The sequence below is a fragment of the Montipora capricornis genome, chromosome 10 (assembly GCF_036669925.1).
Source record: "Montipora capricornis isolate CH-2021 chromosome 10, ASM3666992v2, whole genome shotgun sequence".
Lineage (NCBI taxonomy): Eukaryota > Metazoa > Cnidaria > Anthozoa > Scleractinia > Acroporidae > Montipora > Montipora capricornis.
Genome location: NC_090892.1, coordinates 25968629 through 25985930, shown reverse-complemented (window position 1 = coordinate 25985930; position 17302 = coordinate 25968629). Strand labels below are relative to the sequence as shown.

The window sequence follows — 17302 nt, the reverse complement described above, 5'->3', positions numbered from 1 at the left end:
CGTACGGTATTGTGGTGTGGGGAAACTGCAATTACTCTGTTATGGAATCCTTAAACCCTATTCATGCAAGAGCTGCACGAGTTATCCACCAGGATAAAAGTCTTGAGGAGCTAAATTGGTTGCCAATTTCTTATATATATATAAAAGAAGACTCCTTCTTCTAATGCATGATGTTTTAAATGATAAAATCTTATATGCCCCTTTTAATTTGAGGTTAGGTAACAGACCATCACGTACAGGAGGGTTACAGGTTGAAATCCCTAGAGTGAACTACAAAGTGGGAAAGGAATCAGCACAATATAGAGGACCTGTAATCTGGAATTTTATTGCTAGGCTGACAAATTTTAATGTAAACATTCAAAAAGACAGTTTTAAAAACATTATACGTAGGCTATCACAGAACATAAATAGCTTATCATTCGAAGCGCCTATGATTGCTATGAAAGACCGAGATTTTGTATATTTTTAAGTTTGATTATATTGCATGTAAATTTTAGATTAATTCGTAACTTATTTACCTATGAATCTTATTTTAATGATTCGTATTGAATATTTAAGTACTATAGGATGATTTTATAAATTATTTTAGATTCACATTTTATTAGTTCGTTGTAGGTCCACATCAGCCTTTTGGCTGCCATTCTGTAACCTGCATTACTAAATAAAGTGATTGATTGATTGATTGATTGACTTCAAATTGTACTTACAGCCTAACATTCAATAACACTAGGCATCAACAAAGCTGAAGAATTTCACAGTTTTCAAAGCGTATCCCGAGAAGGGAAGATTTGGTGTAAAGCTCGCCATTCTTTTTCTGGCTTCAGCATAAAATCTCGTCAGTACATATGCATTCGCCAACTTGTCGTGTCGATGACACGAGTGACTCTTCGTCTACCTTTCTTTCCTTGAGGTACTTTCGAAATACGTTGAAATTTTGTTCCTTTGTTAGTATTCTCACTGTTCTTTCTATCAACTTAAGATGTCCAATCATTCTCTGACAGCTCGGGGAACCAATCTGCCATTTTCTCACAAGAGCGTGAATTGCGCATGAGCAGAATATTATTTGCAGCAAAACACTTATTCGTAAGCAGTTATTTGCAGGTCACGTGGTGACAAAATACATCGAATGATAATAATGGTTTATTGCAGAGTATCTGACAAAGTGAGGTTCTTCATCTACAATACCTACAATATAAATCAACTCAAAATAAAATAAAATGAAGAATAGAATATGTACATACATGTATTAATTTTACAATTCTGTCTACTGCTTAAGGTTCCTTACATGAACAATTTCTCTTCACACTATAACAAAAGGAATTGTACTCAGTTATGTTTCTATTGGCTGCAGGGAGCTTATTAAAAATAGTTGCTGCCAACTGCTGAAAAGTACCTGATTCTCTCGGAGTAGAAAGGACAGGCGCAATCGAAAATCTCAAGCTATAATAACTGACCTTAAGATACTCAGGAAATGTATCATCATATAGGGAGTTATGAGTTAACTTAAGTATTATTTAGTTCACTTTACTTTTACTTTACTTCACATTACTTTACTTTACTTCAGGTGCTGTTGAAAAACAGAAGTTGGTTTATATTTTGAACCGAGATGCTGCAGCTCGTCTCACCATTTCATCCCCACTTGAAGCCCACAAGTCTCACACCCTGGTTTATCATGTTGTTGGTGTTGATGTTGGCTTTGAAAATCCAATGTTTGCTTGTTTAGAAATGGATTATGAGGTAAAATTAGCATTAAAATAGCACAAGTGTGTGCCAGTTTGAAACAGATAATTATACACTCTGTTAGTGGTGGGCCGATGATCGATTATAATCGAAAGTTGATCGAAAAGTTCAAGCGACCCGACAATCGAATTTTATTTTTTAATAATAGATTGACGACGAAAAATTAAAAAATTATTGGGGACAAACAAAAGTATTCTCAACTCTTGTGTGAGTTTTCTATATTCATGGACTCTAAATTCTAAGTCACAACAGCAGATATAATCTAAGATTGCCTGTGTTTACCTGGCGGTACCCTGTTCGCTGTGTTGTTGTCACTTCAAATACCTCACGCTTATTTGAAAGATGTGGCATGCTAAGCCGCTTTGTATTTCGTAAACAACTGAACCAAAACATAAATTACAAGCTCACTGTTTTGCGTTTGTAGTATCACTACCGTCCAAAATAAGTTTTGAAATAGATCTCAAATGTATTTACAAATCACCAGAGGAAGATAATGTCACCTCTGATCCAAGATGAACAATTGTTCGTTTTGGCTTGAAAATGTTTGTTTCGCTCTCCCCAATCTCTCCCCAATTCCCAGTGTCCTCTCTCAGACATGCCTCGCTTACATGTTGCTGACGAGTCCAACATGGCAGCTAAAATGGACGAGTTGGAGATCTTTCGCTATCCTGGAAACGCCAGGTCAAAAGTGTGGGAATATTTTGGTTTTCATCAAGTGAAGGAAGGGCCCACTTTGACTTCTATTTAGATGAAAAATATGTGGAATGCTTATTGGTACATGTAGATTTTTCCAATTATATTCGATGATCGATCGGTTGGGGCAATCTGATTATTTCTGATGATCGAATGTGAAATCTCAACCGATTCCCACCACTACACTCTGTATAAATGAGCAAGACTGCTGCCTGACCATCGCCCGGTCGCCTGGGGTACCCTATTATTTTGTGAGCGCAGGCAAGTAGCCTTTATCACAACTGAGGGTGATTCATCCTCACTTTTAATTAATTAATTCTGGCCTCTTTAAAAAGTGACTTGGGCTACTAACTTTTAATGCTGGAAGTGCAAAGGGCTCTGGAAAAACTTTCTTAGGCAGCAGCCTTGATGAACCTTCTTTACTTACAATTGTAAGTTTGAAAAAATAATAAAAACAATGCTTAATATGCACATTTTTGGAGGGACAAACAAAGAGACTGTGTTATGGTATTTTTTGATATTGGCTAATGTTGCACTCTGTTAAGTACATGTATCATTCTGTATTCTGAAAAAAGGGTTGTTATTACTTGTTTACAGTATGTGTAATCATACTAAATCACCACTAACAGAAATTTTAAATATTATTGCTAAAAACCAGTGAATAAATTAAAGCTGCAAATGACTGGATGTCATTTGTTTTTTTTTTAATTCACTGATGTTTCTCCAATGCAGTAAATATTATTATAATTATAAAAGTAACATACACTGTAGTATACAGATTCAGTGCTGCACATACAATGTTGTATTACTAAATGCAATATTAAGCATGAAAACCACAGGGCTCTTATAGTAAGTACATTGCAGGAGGAGAGGAGATGACCACTGCAGAAGTATCGTAACTCTCTTTGATTAATTAATACTGTACCCTTTATACAGTAAACATGCACTCTAACTTAGGGCTTTGTCTGTCTTCGCAGTTCTATTATTCCTAGCACTTCCTCACCCATTTCAGTGCAGCTCAAAGATAAGCGAACCAAAATAATTATATGAGTGAAACTCCTATATTACACGTGTAAGACCCTATGGTTGTGCTCATTGACCTGTGTGCATATGTGTATGTGCGAATATGAATTAGCTTATTGCTTTCTCTGTTGTGGAAGTAAGATTACTGTTGATCATGACTACAATGGGAATTGTACTGGTAATTGCTGGAAAAATTGGTGGTCAACTTGCACCAAATGTCTGTTGATTGATGTTTGGCATTCTTCACTGAAAAGTAAGGTAAAGCCCGGTAATATACATGTAATAAGCGAGTTCAGAGTTTAAAAATATGTGCGCATGTCAGAATAAAAGCAAGCATATAATGTGTATTTTTAGAAAAAAACAAAATTATGATTTCTAAATGCAACTTCTGGCAGCTATTAATTTATCATAACAAAAAAGACAATACCAGTAATTATTATATGCTTGTTTATACATGCACATTTGTTTCTTCTAGGAGAGGCACAGGTCATGCATCATGTTTTTTAGTATTATTTTTTGACTCAGTGGTTTAATTTTAACATGCCGTAGGATGCAGATTCTGATCCAACTGGGGAAGCAGTCCACACCACACAGCAGACCCTGACGTTTTATGAGTTAGATCTGGGTTTAAACCATGTGGTGCGCAAATACAGTGAACCTCTTGAAGAGCATGGCAACTTGCTTATTTCTGTTCCTGGGGGAAATGATGGCCCTAGTGGTGTACTGGTCTGCTCTGAAAATTACATCACTTACAAGAACTTTGGTGATCAGCCTGACATTCGAATGCCCATCCCACGGAGAAAGGTTGGTTATCCACTTGTATTCTCTTTCATGAATTTCCTTTATTATGTATTAGGGCTCAATAATAACTGACAATTGTTTTAACTTTCTCAATCAAATTGGCTCACACCAGTTAATCTGTGGTACAATACATATAGTTAATGATATATATAGTGCAACTGAAAATCATATTATCCTTCTGTGAAGTTGCTGTTTTCAAGAGAAAGGTAATGGTTACACTATTACAGTGATCATAAGCAGCCATTTGTGAACAAAATAGTGGTTACAAGGTCAGAGCTTTTAGGGATGTTTGGTGTGACATTAATCAGTCGTATTCATGTTCCGACTAGGGTTTTATTAGCTGTTGAGATAATTTTGTCTTTTGTTCAGTGGTTGGAAAATTTGAACATCAAATTTACTTTGATGTGTGTCAACAGTGAATATCACTTAATTAATGTAATATTTATACTACACAGTGGATACATGTACATTTAACATAATGTATATAAAACAACTCATTTAATAACTAAGTTATCATGTATGTTACTTAAAGTTGTGTGTATTGCTGTGATCGTGATGATTATTCTTGTCATGCTCTTTTGTACAGTTAATGTATTGTTCTCATTCTTACATTTATACCTCAAGTATAGTGCAATCAACCAATTATGTTACTTAATCAAGATTATCAAATACATGATTATTTCTTAATTGTCAGTATGATCTGGATGACCCAGAGCGAGGAATGATCTTTGTATGCGGTGCTACTCACAAGACAAAGGTAAAAATGTTGTTATCATGTCATTGTACATTTATTTCATGACTGCACATTAAAAGCTGGTTTTTGCCACTCCATGGTCATCATCATCATCATCATGCTTGTTTTGTTCATGTACATTGAGGAGTAAATAAAACAGTCATGCATGTACATGTAACTGACCTGAACTAGAATGAACAGGTCAGTACCTATTAGCACAAAAGGCTTCACCAGGGTTGTCGCTCCTACGAGTAGCCATCGGATTGCAATAAACTAGGTAGCTTTCATTCCAGTTTGCACACAATAGCATGCATTTGGCAGGGGTTTCAATAACTTCTGAAATAGCCGTCCATGATAGCCCATTGAAGGCGGCAGTTTGACAAGTTTATGATAGCATTTTTAGTGAAAATCAAGGCAAACTAGCCGGCGGTGTGAGGCAAAGCAGGGCGGCAGTATACCGCCAGTAAACGGCTTCTATTGAAACCCCTGATTTGGGTGACAGAGTGGATCAGGGGGCATGTCTCCTTCCCAAGAAAGTTGGGAAGCAGCTTCATTTACATGTAGCTGTCATTTCATGTGATCTGGGATACATTTTTTAGGAAACGTTTCATATCCTTTTAGTTAAGAATTCAGCAACAAATTTAGCATACGCTATTTTGCAACATATTACATGCACCAAGTCCATTTTTAGTGTCCTTCAAATTTGTTTGCAAGTAGCCTGGTTCTTTGTTACAGCGAGAAACAAATTTTCATGAAATTCACTATTTTGTTGGAATTATTTTTTTGAGGATGTGATGCTACATTTGAAAGAATATCACAGGCAGAATCTCTGATAAGATCAGAATAAATTATAAAATAATGATAACAAAAACAGGTTATCAGATTAAATGAGGCATCATCAACACCAAAATCTCTATCATAAAATAGCATTTTATAGATTTCTTTTGGTTTTTACAAAAGGGCTGATTTAAAGACAGAGCTTTACCGAACAAATAGTGCAAATCAGGTGAAAATGCGAAATATGTGTATAGTGACTGAGCTCCTGAAGGGGGGACTGGAAACTAGACATTTCATAAGCCTTTTTCTTGAAAACTAGCCACATAACTAGGATTAAAGTTGGGAATTAGTAAACAATATGAAGACGAAACTGTCAACATTAAAAAAAAATGTATCGGACAGTTTTTCAGTTATTATCAAAGTAGACAAAAATCAACGTTTTTGCTATTTGTGAAAAACCTGTCTGACAGATTTAGCTACTTATTTCTATACATGATTATTTTTCTCGCTGAGGAAATCCTGAAATTTTCAGGTGTGGTCCTTAGAAAACTGTAGCCACCTAAACTGCTGTTTGCCTGTACATGTATTTCCATACAGTGGCACAATGCCCATCCTACCTTATCATCTTTGCATGTAGCAGTTCCCATATATGCTTTTGGCTGCATCTCTTTAAGCAGTGTCCTTTGTTATTACATTGTTAAGATTACAAGGAACAGTGCAATGCGCATACACCTGCATGTCTTTTTTGTTTGTTTGTTTGTATTTTCACATTTTTTTATACTTCACGCAGGAATTAATTAATTAACGATGCAGAAGTTTGAAGTGTAAAAAAGTTGCAATTAATTTTTTCTGTATAATTATATTATTAATTGTTTGAATTTTGATAATATTTGCATGTTTTACACATATATTTACAGTATGTTTTCAATGTTCTTTTGCTGTCTAGTCTATGTTCTTCTTTCTGATGCAAACGGAACAAGGAGATATTTTCAAAATTACTATGGAAGTTGATGAGGACATGGTAAGTACATATTTTGATAACTTTAAAATAGGGCAAATGTTGAGCTAATGCTCACCCTGTAGAACTTTGTAAATATCATTTCCATGCTTAGCCTCAAAAGGACCTCAACATACATATATATGTGTCACATATCAACCACCTCGGAAGATGCGTAGATAACATACGATAGAGCTGTTACGTCTTCAACGTTAATTTGTCGACTAAGCTTTACCCATTCTGGTAGAGTTACCTGGGTCTTGTTGTTTTTTTGGAGTGTTCAGTGCAATACAGTGGTGGATGTACAGTAGTAACTGGCTCTGGAATTACAGCACTAAATATACATCATTGTAGTTATGTAATTTGGGCAGCTATGTGTACTGGTACCAGCAAAATCTGTGGTTTTTGGAGAGGTCACATTGTCCATGTTGGTGTCCCAAAACTAAGAAATGTCAGCCATGTTGGTGTCGCAATATGACTTCTGATTTCATGAAAACTAAGAATCTAAGTCTGTCTGCAACTTTAGGCTGATGATTGGATGAATTTAATTATGTTAGAGCACAATCATCACAATAATCACTCCTTCCATTTGCCAACTAACTTGTGTACTGACTCTGATAACAAAAATTAATGTTGGATATTTCCTTCTTTTTTTTTCGTCTGTGCATGCTTATAATTATTTGTTGGTTTTAGGTAACTGAAATCCGCATGAAGTACTTTGACACTGTGCCAGTATCTGCTGCCATGTGTGTTCTAAAAACTGGCTTTCTGTTTGCAGCCTCTGAATTTGGAAACCAGTAAGAACTGAATTATTTTCCTTACATTCTTTCATAACCTGTGGCAATAATAATTGTGTATACACTGTCCTGTACACATGTACATTGCAGTGCCAAATGTAATTAGATCTGAAAAAGTCTTTTCAACCTAATGCTGTTTCCTTGGAGGATTTTAGTTTACACAAAGGAGAAAAAAATTAACTGGTAACATAATAATACAAGTACAAGCATGTGTAACATTGAGGACACTACTCAAAGGATTAATAATTATTACTGTAAAGAAAATGTTTGGAAAATAAACAGACCCTTTGTTCTCAAAAGGTGTGGTCATTTGCTAGCAGTTTATTGCTTCAGTCTCATTATGTTTGGTTTGTTTGATTTTTGACAAAATCAAATTGCCTTATATCTTTGTACTTTTTTGAAGTAAAAATAAAGAGGTGGTTTCAAAACACTGGCCTGTTTAGTGCAATTTAAGAATTAAAAATAATTCTTTTAACAGCAAAAAAAAACCATTAGTGCAATTTAAGAATTAAAAATAATTCTTTTAACAGCAAAAAAAAAAACCAATATTGGTATTGCTCTTCTGCTCTCCATTCTGTTCCTCAACTTTACTAAACTTTAAAAAATATTACCGCTGCTGTTTTGCCTCTGATATCAGTTTTGACTAGCTAAGGTAACAAGAACTAATATTTAGATCAAGAACCGCTGTAGAAAAATTGCATCCAGTTTGGAATATTCAATAAGGTGCATGATGATGCATTTGTCCTTTTCATCACAGTTACTTATATCAAATTGCCCATCTTGGTGATGATGATGATGAGCCTGAGTTTTCCAGTGCAATGGAGCTTGAAGAGGGGACCACTTTCTTCTTTGCTCCTAGAGGCCTTAAGAATTTGGTGCTTGTGGATGAGATGGAGAGTTTAGCACCTGTTATGTCATGCCAGGTACAGATTGAAAAGTAAATGTCTCCTTGGTTTCTAAAGTAACTTGTTAAGCTCAGGGTTGGAAATTTATTTGAACAAAGTGTAATGTACACTGTGGTTTTAATGAAAATTTGGTTTTCTTGGACTTGTAGTAGTGTTGTTGATAACGTGTTCACATTACATTTGTGCTCTTAGATAGCTGATCTAGCCAATGAAGATACACCGCAGTTGTATGCTGCATGTGGAAGGGGTCCTCGTTCCTCCTTGAGAGTTCTGAGGCATGGTCTAGAGGTAAGAACCTTTTGTTCTCAGTATGAAACTGAGACTGCCAGCAAAATCAATATTTATTTAGTGAACTTAGTGAAAATCAATGTCCTTTCAAACAGGAATGGTTTTGCTGCAATTAGTAAACATTATTTTTTGTGTGACACAAGTTGCATGAATAGCGTAATTATATCTTAGCTTTGTGTGTTTATCTCTTTGCAATTGGGCAGGAATTCGGAAAATAAATAGCGAAAAAAATGACTTTGGAAAATGTTTTTCCTTTGTCATTCTTACAGGCTCTTAAATGCCCATTATGTTCCTTTCTTTATTTTTATCCCATAGAGATTTTTTCATTAATATTAGCTTTGGTTAATAGGCCTCTTTTGATGTATTAAAATTCAGCGCGAAAGAGATGTTTAGAGGACAAAGGCAAAGGAAAGTGGATGATAAATTATGCAAATATTTTCCACATTCATTCCAACTTGTTTCTATGGTTTTTGTCCTCACTGCCTCACTATCAAGCTGAATACGTATTTGATATTTCGAAAATGGCCTATTACTTAGAGGATATTATGTCATGGTCGCGCGGGGATCTGAATTTTATCTTCGAGTGCTAAAGTATCTCTCAAGAGTGAGCAAAGCGAACGAGTGAGAGATACTTTCAGAAGGAGAGGATCCAATTCATATCTCCAAGCGGCCATGTAAATTATGTTCTGTTAATTATATAGATATTGATGAAATGTCTAGATTTAAAACAACTTGTTTTACTCATTTTTGAAATGATGAAAAGTGGTCACCAACCTCTAAAACATGCATGTTGTGTAACATGAAAAACAAATCATGTAAAATTTTGCAATAAAAATGTTTGATGTAGTAGAGAAGAATTGTATTAAAGCACAGAAGTATCTTACAATGAAGAGGAAGCTCGCGTTTTATTGGCTAATCGTGTTCATTACCATGATGACACCTGTATTCTCACTTGTGAAAGATAAAAATGATATGTTCACTGCAAGTGGTGAAGAGATGATTTTTAGTAAAAGGAGAAATCCTGGTATTTCATCAGTATCTATATAATGCATGAGAAATGAAATGATGGTAGAACCAACTGGGATCTCGGAAAAAATCCGAGCCCCAGATGGGATTCGAACTCACGACCCGCCGTGATCTAGTCAGATGCTCTAACCACTGAGCTACTGGAGACTCCATGGCGAGCAAGGGTGAAATGTGGGGCTTGGATTTAGAGGAGTAGCTCAGTGGTTAGAGCATCCGACTAGATCACGGAGGGTCGTGGGTTCGAATCCCATCTGGGGCTCGGATTTTTTCCGAGATCCCAGTTGGTTCTACCATCATTTCATTTCTCATGTGTTTATATCATTCTCACATTCGCTTCTCTATATAATAGATGGTCATAATCTATCCACGGCACTCAATACATTAGACTTAACTGGTTAAAGTGTAATGTGAAGTGCTAGTTTTCTACTCCATATCAACCATGTGATCGTTAGCCCTACTAATGGAAATGGGCCCACGAAAGGACACAGAAAAACTCTGACCAGGGTGGGAATTGAAGCCACGACCTTGGTGTTAGATCACCTCTGCTCTACCGACTGAGGTACAAGGTCAGACGGGAGCAGTCCGTGGGAACTGAAGATGTTCAAGTCACGGCAATGAACATGTACAAGTATATGGAAGGGTTAGGTTTTTGCAAACGTTGGCCGTGTAGCACTTTATAATTATTTGAACAGACTTAACTGATTAGAGTGTAATGTGAAGTGCTAGTTTTCTACCCCATATGAACCATGTGAGCGTTAGCCCTACTAATGGAAATGGGCCCACACAAGGACAGAAACTTGCTCCCGTCTGACCTTGTAGCTCAGTCGGTAGAGCAGCGGTGATCTATCCCGAAGGTCGTGGGTTCAATTCCCACCCTGATCAGAGTCTTTCTCTGTCTGTTGAAATATAAGTGCTACACTGCCAACGTTTGCAAAAACGTACTCAACGTACTTCCTTGTACTCAAGACATTAGTTTGCTGATAAGAAGTTGAAGCATACTGGATACTTGTGTATCATGTTTATTAATATTTGTTTATACTATTAGAAAAGTGAGCACATCAGGGATGGGAGCAGGGCTGGCACAGTGGTGAGAGCATTTGCCTCCCACCAATGTGGCCTGGCTTCTATTCCCAGACTTAATGCCGTATGTAGGTTGAGTTTACTGGTTCTCTACTCTGCACCAAGAGGTTTCTCTCCGGGTACTCCACGTGGTTTTCCCCTCACCTCAAGATGCTATCAATTGATTTGATTTATTTTTGTACACGGTGCCACCCAATTACTGCCCCAGTCCTAAATACACGTGGCCTTAAAATAAATAAATAAATAAATAAATAAATAAGTAAATAAATAAATGAAGTTCCTCTAGAGCACCTGGGGTGTGATATCCAACCTTGAGAAGTTAATGTTGAGACTTTTTGTTAGAAAGGGAATTGTCATAAAATAAAATGAAAATGTGTTCCCTTTATAGGTATCTGAAATGGCCGTATCTGAACTTCCTGGAAACCCTAATGCTGTTTGGACAGTGAAGACGCATACACAAGGTGAGTTCAAGTTGGATCAAGATACAAAATGAAAAATTTCCTGCAAAAATGAACTCAGTGGATATTGTTCGCCGAGATGGGGCCATGTAGTAGTTGCCGCTAGCACTCCTTCATTTGCTCTCCTCAGTTCGCAAGGAGAGGACAGGAATGAACTAGGGAACCCCATCATGATAGGTTTTGCCATATACCCAAAACAAAAGTAATTCATGACCACTGATTTGATTTTTTTCCGTTGTTCAACTTGCAATATCAAACTACTGTACGTAATGCTTTATTCACCATGTCAGGGGCCGTAATTTCTTTGCAACTTTCAAACCCATGCACATGTTTCCAGTTCTATTTTCAATGGCAACAATGCCTGTTTTGATTTTTGCTCTCTAGGCCTGATTTTATTTTAAATGGAGGCATTCCCTGTGGTATATAAGCTTAAGTTTACACATGGCGGTGTATTGCAAGCTTGCAGCGTGTGGGATAGCTTCATGTATATGTAGGTACCCGAGCATGCTCAGCGCCTTGGTTGCCTTCCAGCAGTGACCTTGGAAAACTCTTTTCAGGATTTGAAGATTGAGGGAAAAGTTTAATACTTATTTTCAAGTATTCTTAATGAGTCTCACGGAATTACAGAACTAAAATGTTGACCTACGCTTCCCTTTACAGATGAATACGATTCGTACATTGTGGTGTCCTTTATTAACGCTACGCTGGTTTTGTCCATTGGGGAAACAGTTGAAGAGGTTACTGATAGCGGTTTTCTGGGTACCACACCAACCCTGTCCTGTTCACAGCTGGGTGAAGATGCACTTTTACAGGTAATGTACATCTGAGAATGCTTGTGATGTCATAAGCTCTCCCCCTTTCAGAGTTACACTGTGAGCATTTTCATTTTCGCGTAGTCCATTGAGAAATGACGCAAAAATTAATGCTAACGAGAGAAAAATAGCTGTACGAAATGTGAACGCAAAAGAAACAAGGGCCTCTTTCGCGTTGAATAGTTTTCCTCTCTGTAATCTTTGTCTGCTCCAATCAAAACAAGGAAGTGTTTGATGTTAGTTGCTTTACGCGGCTTTTATCATTTGAACATAAAAGAAGATATCAATTTATACCCACATTTTACGTACATGTTAGGTATAAGCCATAATTCATCCTTGCTCTTTTTAACCAGTTGCTACAGTGTTTTACCCATTTCTGTTTGCACCAGTTGTAGGTGCAAAGGGTTTGTGTTTGGGTTGCTTTAACTTCGTGCCTGTGTTTACCTGTAGGTTTACACCGATGGTATTCGTCACATTAGAGCTGACAAGCGTGTAAACGAATGGAAAACGCCTGGAAAGAAAACCATCGTCAAATGTGCTGTGAATGAGAGACAGGTAGGAGCAGTGTCGTTGCTTGTGCTGTAGTGTAGTGTGTAGGGAAATGCTACTGCGGTCGGTAGCATCAGACACTGCGTCATTTCGATGCAATTGTTTTGACTTGAAGAAACTCGTTAGAGACGGAACAGGTTAGGGAGAAGACGCATCACCAATATAAAGATATCAATTCAAGCTTTTCGGTGTAGGAAAGAAAGGCCCTAGCATATTGATTGTGATTTTGTTCAAATAAGAACGCGGAATCTCCACATGAAACCTCGCAGTATTTACACGCACTGAGGCGTCAGCACTTATCACTGTTCATGCAAACGTTTGTAAGTTTTCCAATTGGCAAATTTTTTCTCCACCGTATTGAAGTTGAAACCCTAAGAGTGAAAACCTGGAAAGCAGCGCAAATACCTATAACTTTGCTCCTGCAGATTGTGGTTTAAAACGCTGTTTGCAAGGGAAGAACATTAAGCCAAACCGAGGCTTTAACACGCGAACTTCCTAAACGTCCGAATAAAATGAATGCATCTGTAATGTTTATCTAAGATAACGCTCTTTAGAGGTCCGCTGTATACTGCGGAAGAAAAGTTAATAAGCGTAGCTTTGGTAAAATGAGCTGCAAAGGTCTTTCCAGATTATCTTCTGAGGACTAGGCCCTCGTCTTTTGGTTTTCCCGACCAACAATCAACACCTTTTCTTTATTCAGTTGCTCGACAATGGCCATGTTAGTGCATAAACCGCACAACTTCTTATGTTGTTTGTGTATATGTAAAAGGGATTTACAATTGAATATTTTCAATGTTGCTCTTAGGCGATGTAATTAGCAGAAATTCCCAGGTACTGGAAAGGATTCCGGCGACAATATTGTCATGTTGATAACACTAATCATGATGAAATGAATTTCATTTCAGGTTGTGATTGCGTTAACTGGGGGAGAAATTGTTTATTTTGAAATGGACCCGGTAAGGAAAAGACATCGTCGCATAATGCCGTCACGAAGAGTAATTGATTAACTAATCAACTGCATGAGTTATTGATTGGTTAATTAATTAATTTTCTCCATCTGTTAATAGTACTCTTAAAAGGCCACATTAAAAAAAAATTGACATATTCTAGTACGTAGAAGATGACAAATTGGATTCTTCATATGGAAAGATTCCGATCGTAGTAGTCGAAGACATGGCAACAGAGTTATCCGGCTGTCTTGTATGAATGCATGGCATTTTATTAAATGGTTGAATCGTGATGCGAAGTAATTGAGGCTGTCGGATAAATTTGTGTTGGATTATGAGTGATAAATTCAACATAAGTGAGAGTTCTGTCTGATACAATGCATGGCCAGTCTTTAAGCGTGGACGGCTAGTAAGTAGTTGTGTAATGCGAAGTTGACCCGTGCTTATTTTTTGTTCTTTGTCCAAATTACGGAATGTTCAGTCAAATATCAAGATTTCACAGATTTGGTAAAAAAATGTGCCATTTGTTTTCTTTCTGTAACTTTTATTTAATTCAGAAGTCTATTGACTATTCAACTAACTGAAAGTCTGATAGGTTTTGATAAAGTATTGAGGAAAAGGAGGTTTGTTGAATATTACTGTCGATAAGGGAATTAAACAGATTAACTGTCAATTTCTTAGATTTCTTTTCCCTACTTACTTTCGGCTGTCTCTCTCATTAATTATGATTATTATTATTGTTATTGTTGTTGTTGTTGTTGTTGTTATTATTATTATTATCGTCATCATAATTATGTATTGTACAACCTTTGGTAGATGTTCACATCTTATTTTGTCTCAGTCTGGCCAACTCAACGAGTACACAGAACGGAAGGAGATGTCCTCAGACGTGCAGTGCATGGCTCTCGGGACAGTACCCGCGGGAGAACAGCGCTCAAGGTTTCTTGCCATTGGTCTTAATGACAATACCGTGCGAGTGATATCCCTTGACCCGCAAGACTGTCTGCAGCCACTCAGTATGCAAGCTCTACCCGCCACACCAGAATCACTGTGTATTGTGGAAATGGCTATGGGTGGATTGGAGAGTGAATCTGGCCGATTGGGAGGACTTTTCCTTAATATTGGATTATCTGTGAGTTGAGATTTATGTCTTGTTGATCGCCGGATATTCTCTAAGGTGACTAGGCCGCCCGACTAAGGTTGCTTCAGAAGCGATAATACAAACAAAATGATACAAGGAAGTAAGGGTCTTATGAAACAGTTAGCTTCAACTGGAAAAAAGAAATCTTACACGTATAATATTATGTAGGGATGCCTTAAATCATGTGTTAACTTTTTAATTTGAGTGCACGGATATGCATGACTTCATCACTTTTGATGGAGCTCAGATTTTAAACACTTTTATTTTATGACCTCCTTTCACACGTTGCAAAGCGTTAAATTTGCTCCATGCACGTCAAATTGTTCCGTATCTTTATCGAAATGAATTCGACAGTTTGCCTCCGTGGTGTTTCAAACTACCAAGTAAAGTGTCAAACGGTGAAGTTCATTGGCATCTCGACGGGGCACAATACTCTGGCTTGGTCACACGCAATATTGTGGAAACTATGAATTGCGCTAGATAATGGCGAAGTTCAACCGTAGCTTTATATAACAATGCAATTAGCATGCGTAAAAATACTAAATTGGTCAATATCTTCTTGCTTAATAGAATGGTGTGCTTCTAAGAACAGTATTGGATATGGTAACTGGAGATTTGTCCGATACGAGAACAAGGTATGGTAGAAAAATGCTTCGCAAATAGAAACAAAGCAAGTAAACGAACATGAACAATGAAATGTGCGTTTTCAAATGACGTTACGGGATTCATGTTTCGTGCCCTGAGAAAAGAAAAAGGTTGCCTTGTTGTGTTAAAAAAGTCATCTGAGATATGAACGCTTTTCTTTGCAACGGTTTGCTTTTTTTCGCTAGAAACATGCCCGCTTGTTATATTTGTGAAGACTTACTCGATTGAGTTGTTCCGTTCGTAGCAAGGTCGGCGTTAAAACCGTTTAGATACCATGGTAACGTGCAGGAACCCAGCGTTAGCGTTAGAGCTGAAGTTACATGTATATTTGTAGAGAGTTGTAAACTTGTAAAAATATTGTAAAGCTTTATCTAGAGCAATGGTTTTCTTTGCTGTTCATGTTAACTATGCACGACATCTTGCATGTCTTTACCAGATACCTTGGCTCCAAAGCTGTCAAGCTGTTTAAAGTTCGAATGCACGGCTCTGATGCTGTAAGTATTTTTATGTTAAATACTGTAAAAATTGTCGTAAAAGCGCAGTTTTTATGATGTCGATACAAACCTCTAGAAGGTTGTGCATGCACATAGCCCAAGAACATCAGATTATCGGTGGTGGCGCTTTTACCCCTCCTTTTGCGTTCTTTGGTTGACATGAACCTCGTAATATTCTTTTTTGTCAGGTTCTTGCGATGTCAAGTCGTTCATGGTTAAGTTACTCGTATCAGTCCCGTTTTCACCTCACTCCGTTATCATACGAAACTCTGGAGTATGCGTCGAGTTTCTCATCTGAGCAGTGTCCTGAGGGAATTGTGGCCATCTCTGCAAACACGTTAAGGTATGACGGTCCCTTCCTTGTACTTGTACATATTCATTGCCGTGAAATTGACGTTGTAAATTCCCACGGTCTGCTCCCGTCTGACCTTGTAGCTCAGTCGGTATAGAGCAGCGGAGATCTAACGTGGAGGTCCTGGGTTCATGTGTGGGCCCAATTCCATTAGTAGGGCTAACGCTCACATGGTTTACATGGGTATGAAAACTGGCACTTCGTATTACCTTCTGTTGAAACAAAAGGACTACCCAGCCAACGTTGCAAAAGCGCAACGTTTCCTTGTGACTATCACCGTTTTGTTTCAGCTAAATTTGGTGCAAAATAATATCCGTTAGCTCTGTTATAGAAATTGGTGTTATCCTTCGAGCATTTTCTTTTTTTTTTTTTTGCAAATAAAATTGGCTTTAACTTTTGAACTACCTTTATTTTAGGATTTTGGCTCTCGAAAAGCTCGGTGCTGTGTTTAACCAAGTTGCCACTCCACTACGCTACACGCCTCGAAAATTCGTCATCCACCCTCGGAGTAACAGTTTGCTCATCATAGAAAGCGATCACAATGCTTTCACGGACACTGTCAGGGAGGAGAAAAAACAGCAAATTGCCGAGGTTTGTAACATAACAGTCTTCGAACGAAAACCGGTTTTAACTACAAGCGAGATCAGGAAGGGTGGAACGGATGGAAGAAGGTTGCTCTGGAGCCAACGGCTCGCGTAACCAATCTTACAAATTTCTAGCTTCTAAAGAAACTGTGGTGCTGTGTCGGTGGGAGAGTAAAATACCAAAATTTAATTCCCCACTCGAACGCATCCCTACTTCCGTTATTCAAAAGGGAGCAGAGATGGCGCCTCCCACCGATGTGGCCCGGGTTCGAGTCTCAGATCCGGCGTCAAATGTGGGTTGAGTTTGTTGGTTCTTTACTCTTCTCCGAGAGGTTTTTCCTTCTTCATGCACAAAAAACCAATATGATTTGATATGTATTAATTTGATTCTATTTCATGTGTGCGCGACCCCATAAGCTAATCAGCTTTGAACATTATCGTGCGAAAATATAGCCTGCGA

The 17302-nt window shown here is 37.6% G+C and overlaps 1 protein-coding gene across 2 annotated transcripts in view; it reads left to right on the top strand.

The window, feature by feature from the left end:
• The window catches only part of LOC138019144 (splicing factor 3B subunit 3-like), a 44620-nt gene that overhangs the window by 9771 nt on the left and 17547 nt on the right, over nucleotides 1-17302 (top strand). For both annotated transcript variants that reach the window (XM_068865815.1, XM_068865817.1), the window contains exons 5-20: nucleotides 1565-1737; nucleotides 4006-4260; nucleotides 4952-5014; nucleotides 6714-6788; nucleotides 7458-7561; nucleotides 8319-8484; nucleotides 8659-8754; nucleotides 11249-11321; nucleotides 11979-12130; nucleotides 12581-12685; nucleotides 13585-13635; nucleotides 14468-14758; nucleotides 15338-15402; nucleotides 15849-15906; nucleotides 16095-16249; nucleotides 16675-16849. In XM_068865815.1, coding sequence (XP_068721916.1) covers nucleotides 1565-1737; nucleotides 4006-4260; nucleotides 4952-5014; nucleotides 6714-6788; nucleotides 7458-7561; nucleotides 8319-8484; nucleotides 8659-8754; nucleotides 11249-11321; nucleotides 11979-12130; nucleotides 12581-12685; nucleotides 13585-13635; nucleotides 14468-14758; nucleotides 15338-15402; nucleotides 15849-15906; nucleotides 16095-16249; nucleotides 16675-16849 — 2057 coding nt within the window. The remainder of the gene's footprint in view (nucleotides 1-1564; nucleotides 1738-4005; nucleotides 4261-4951; nucleotides 5015-6713; nucleotides 6789-7457; nucleotides 7562-8318; nucleotides 8485-8658; nucleotides 8755-11248; nucleotides 11322-11978; nucleotides 12131-12580; nucleotides 12686-13584; nucleotides 13636-14467; nucleotides 14759-15337; nucleotides 15403-15848; nucleotides 15907-16094; nucleotides 16250-16674; nucleotides 16850-17302) is intronic.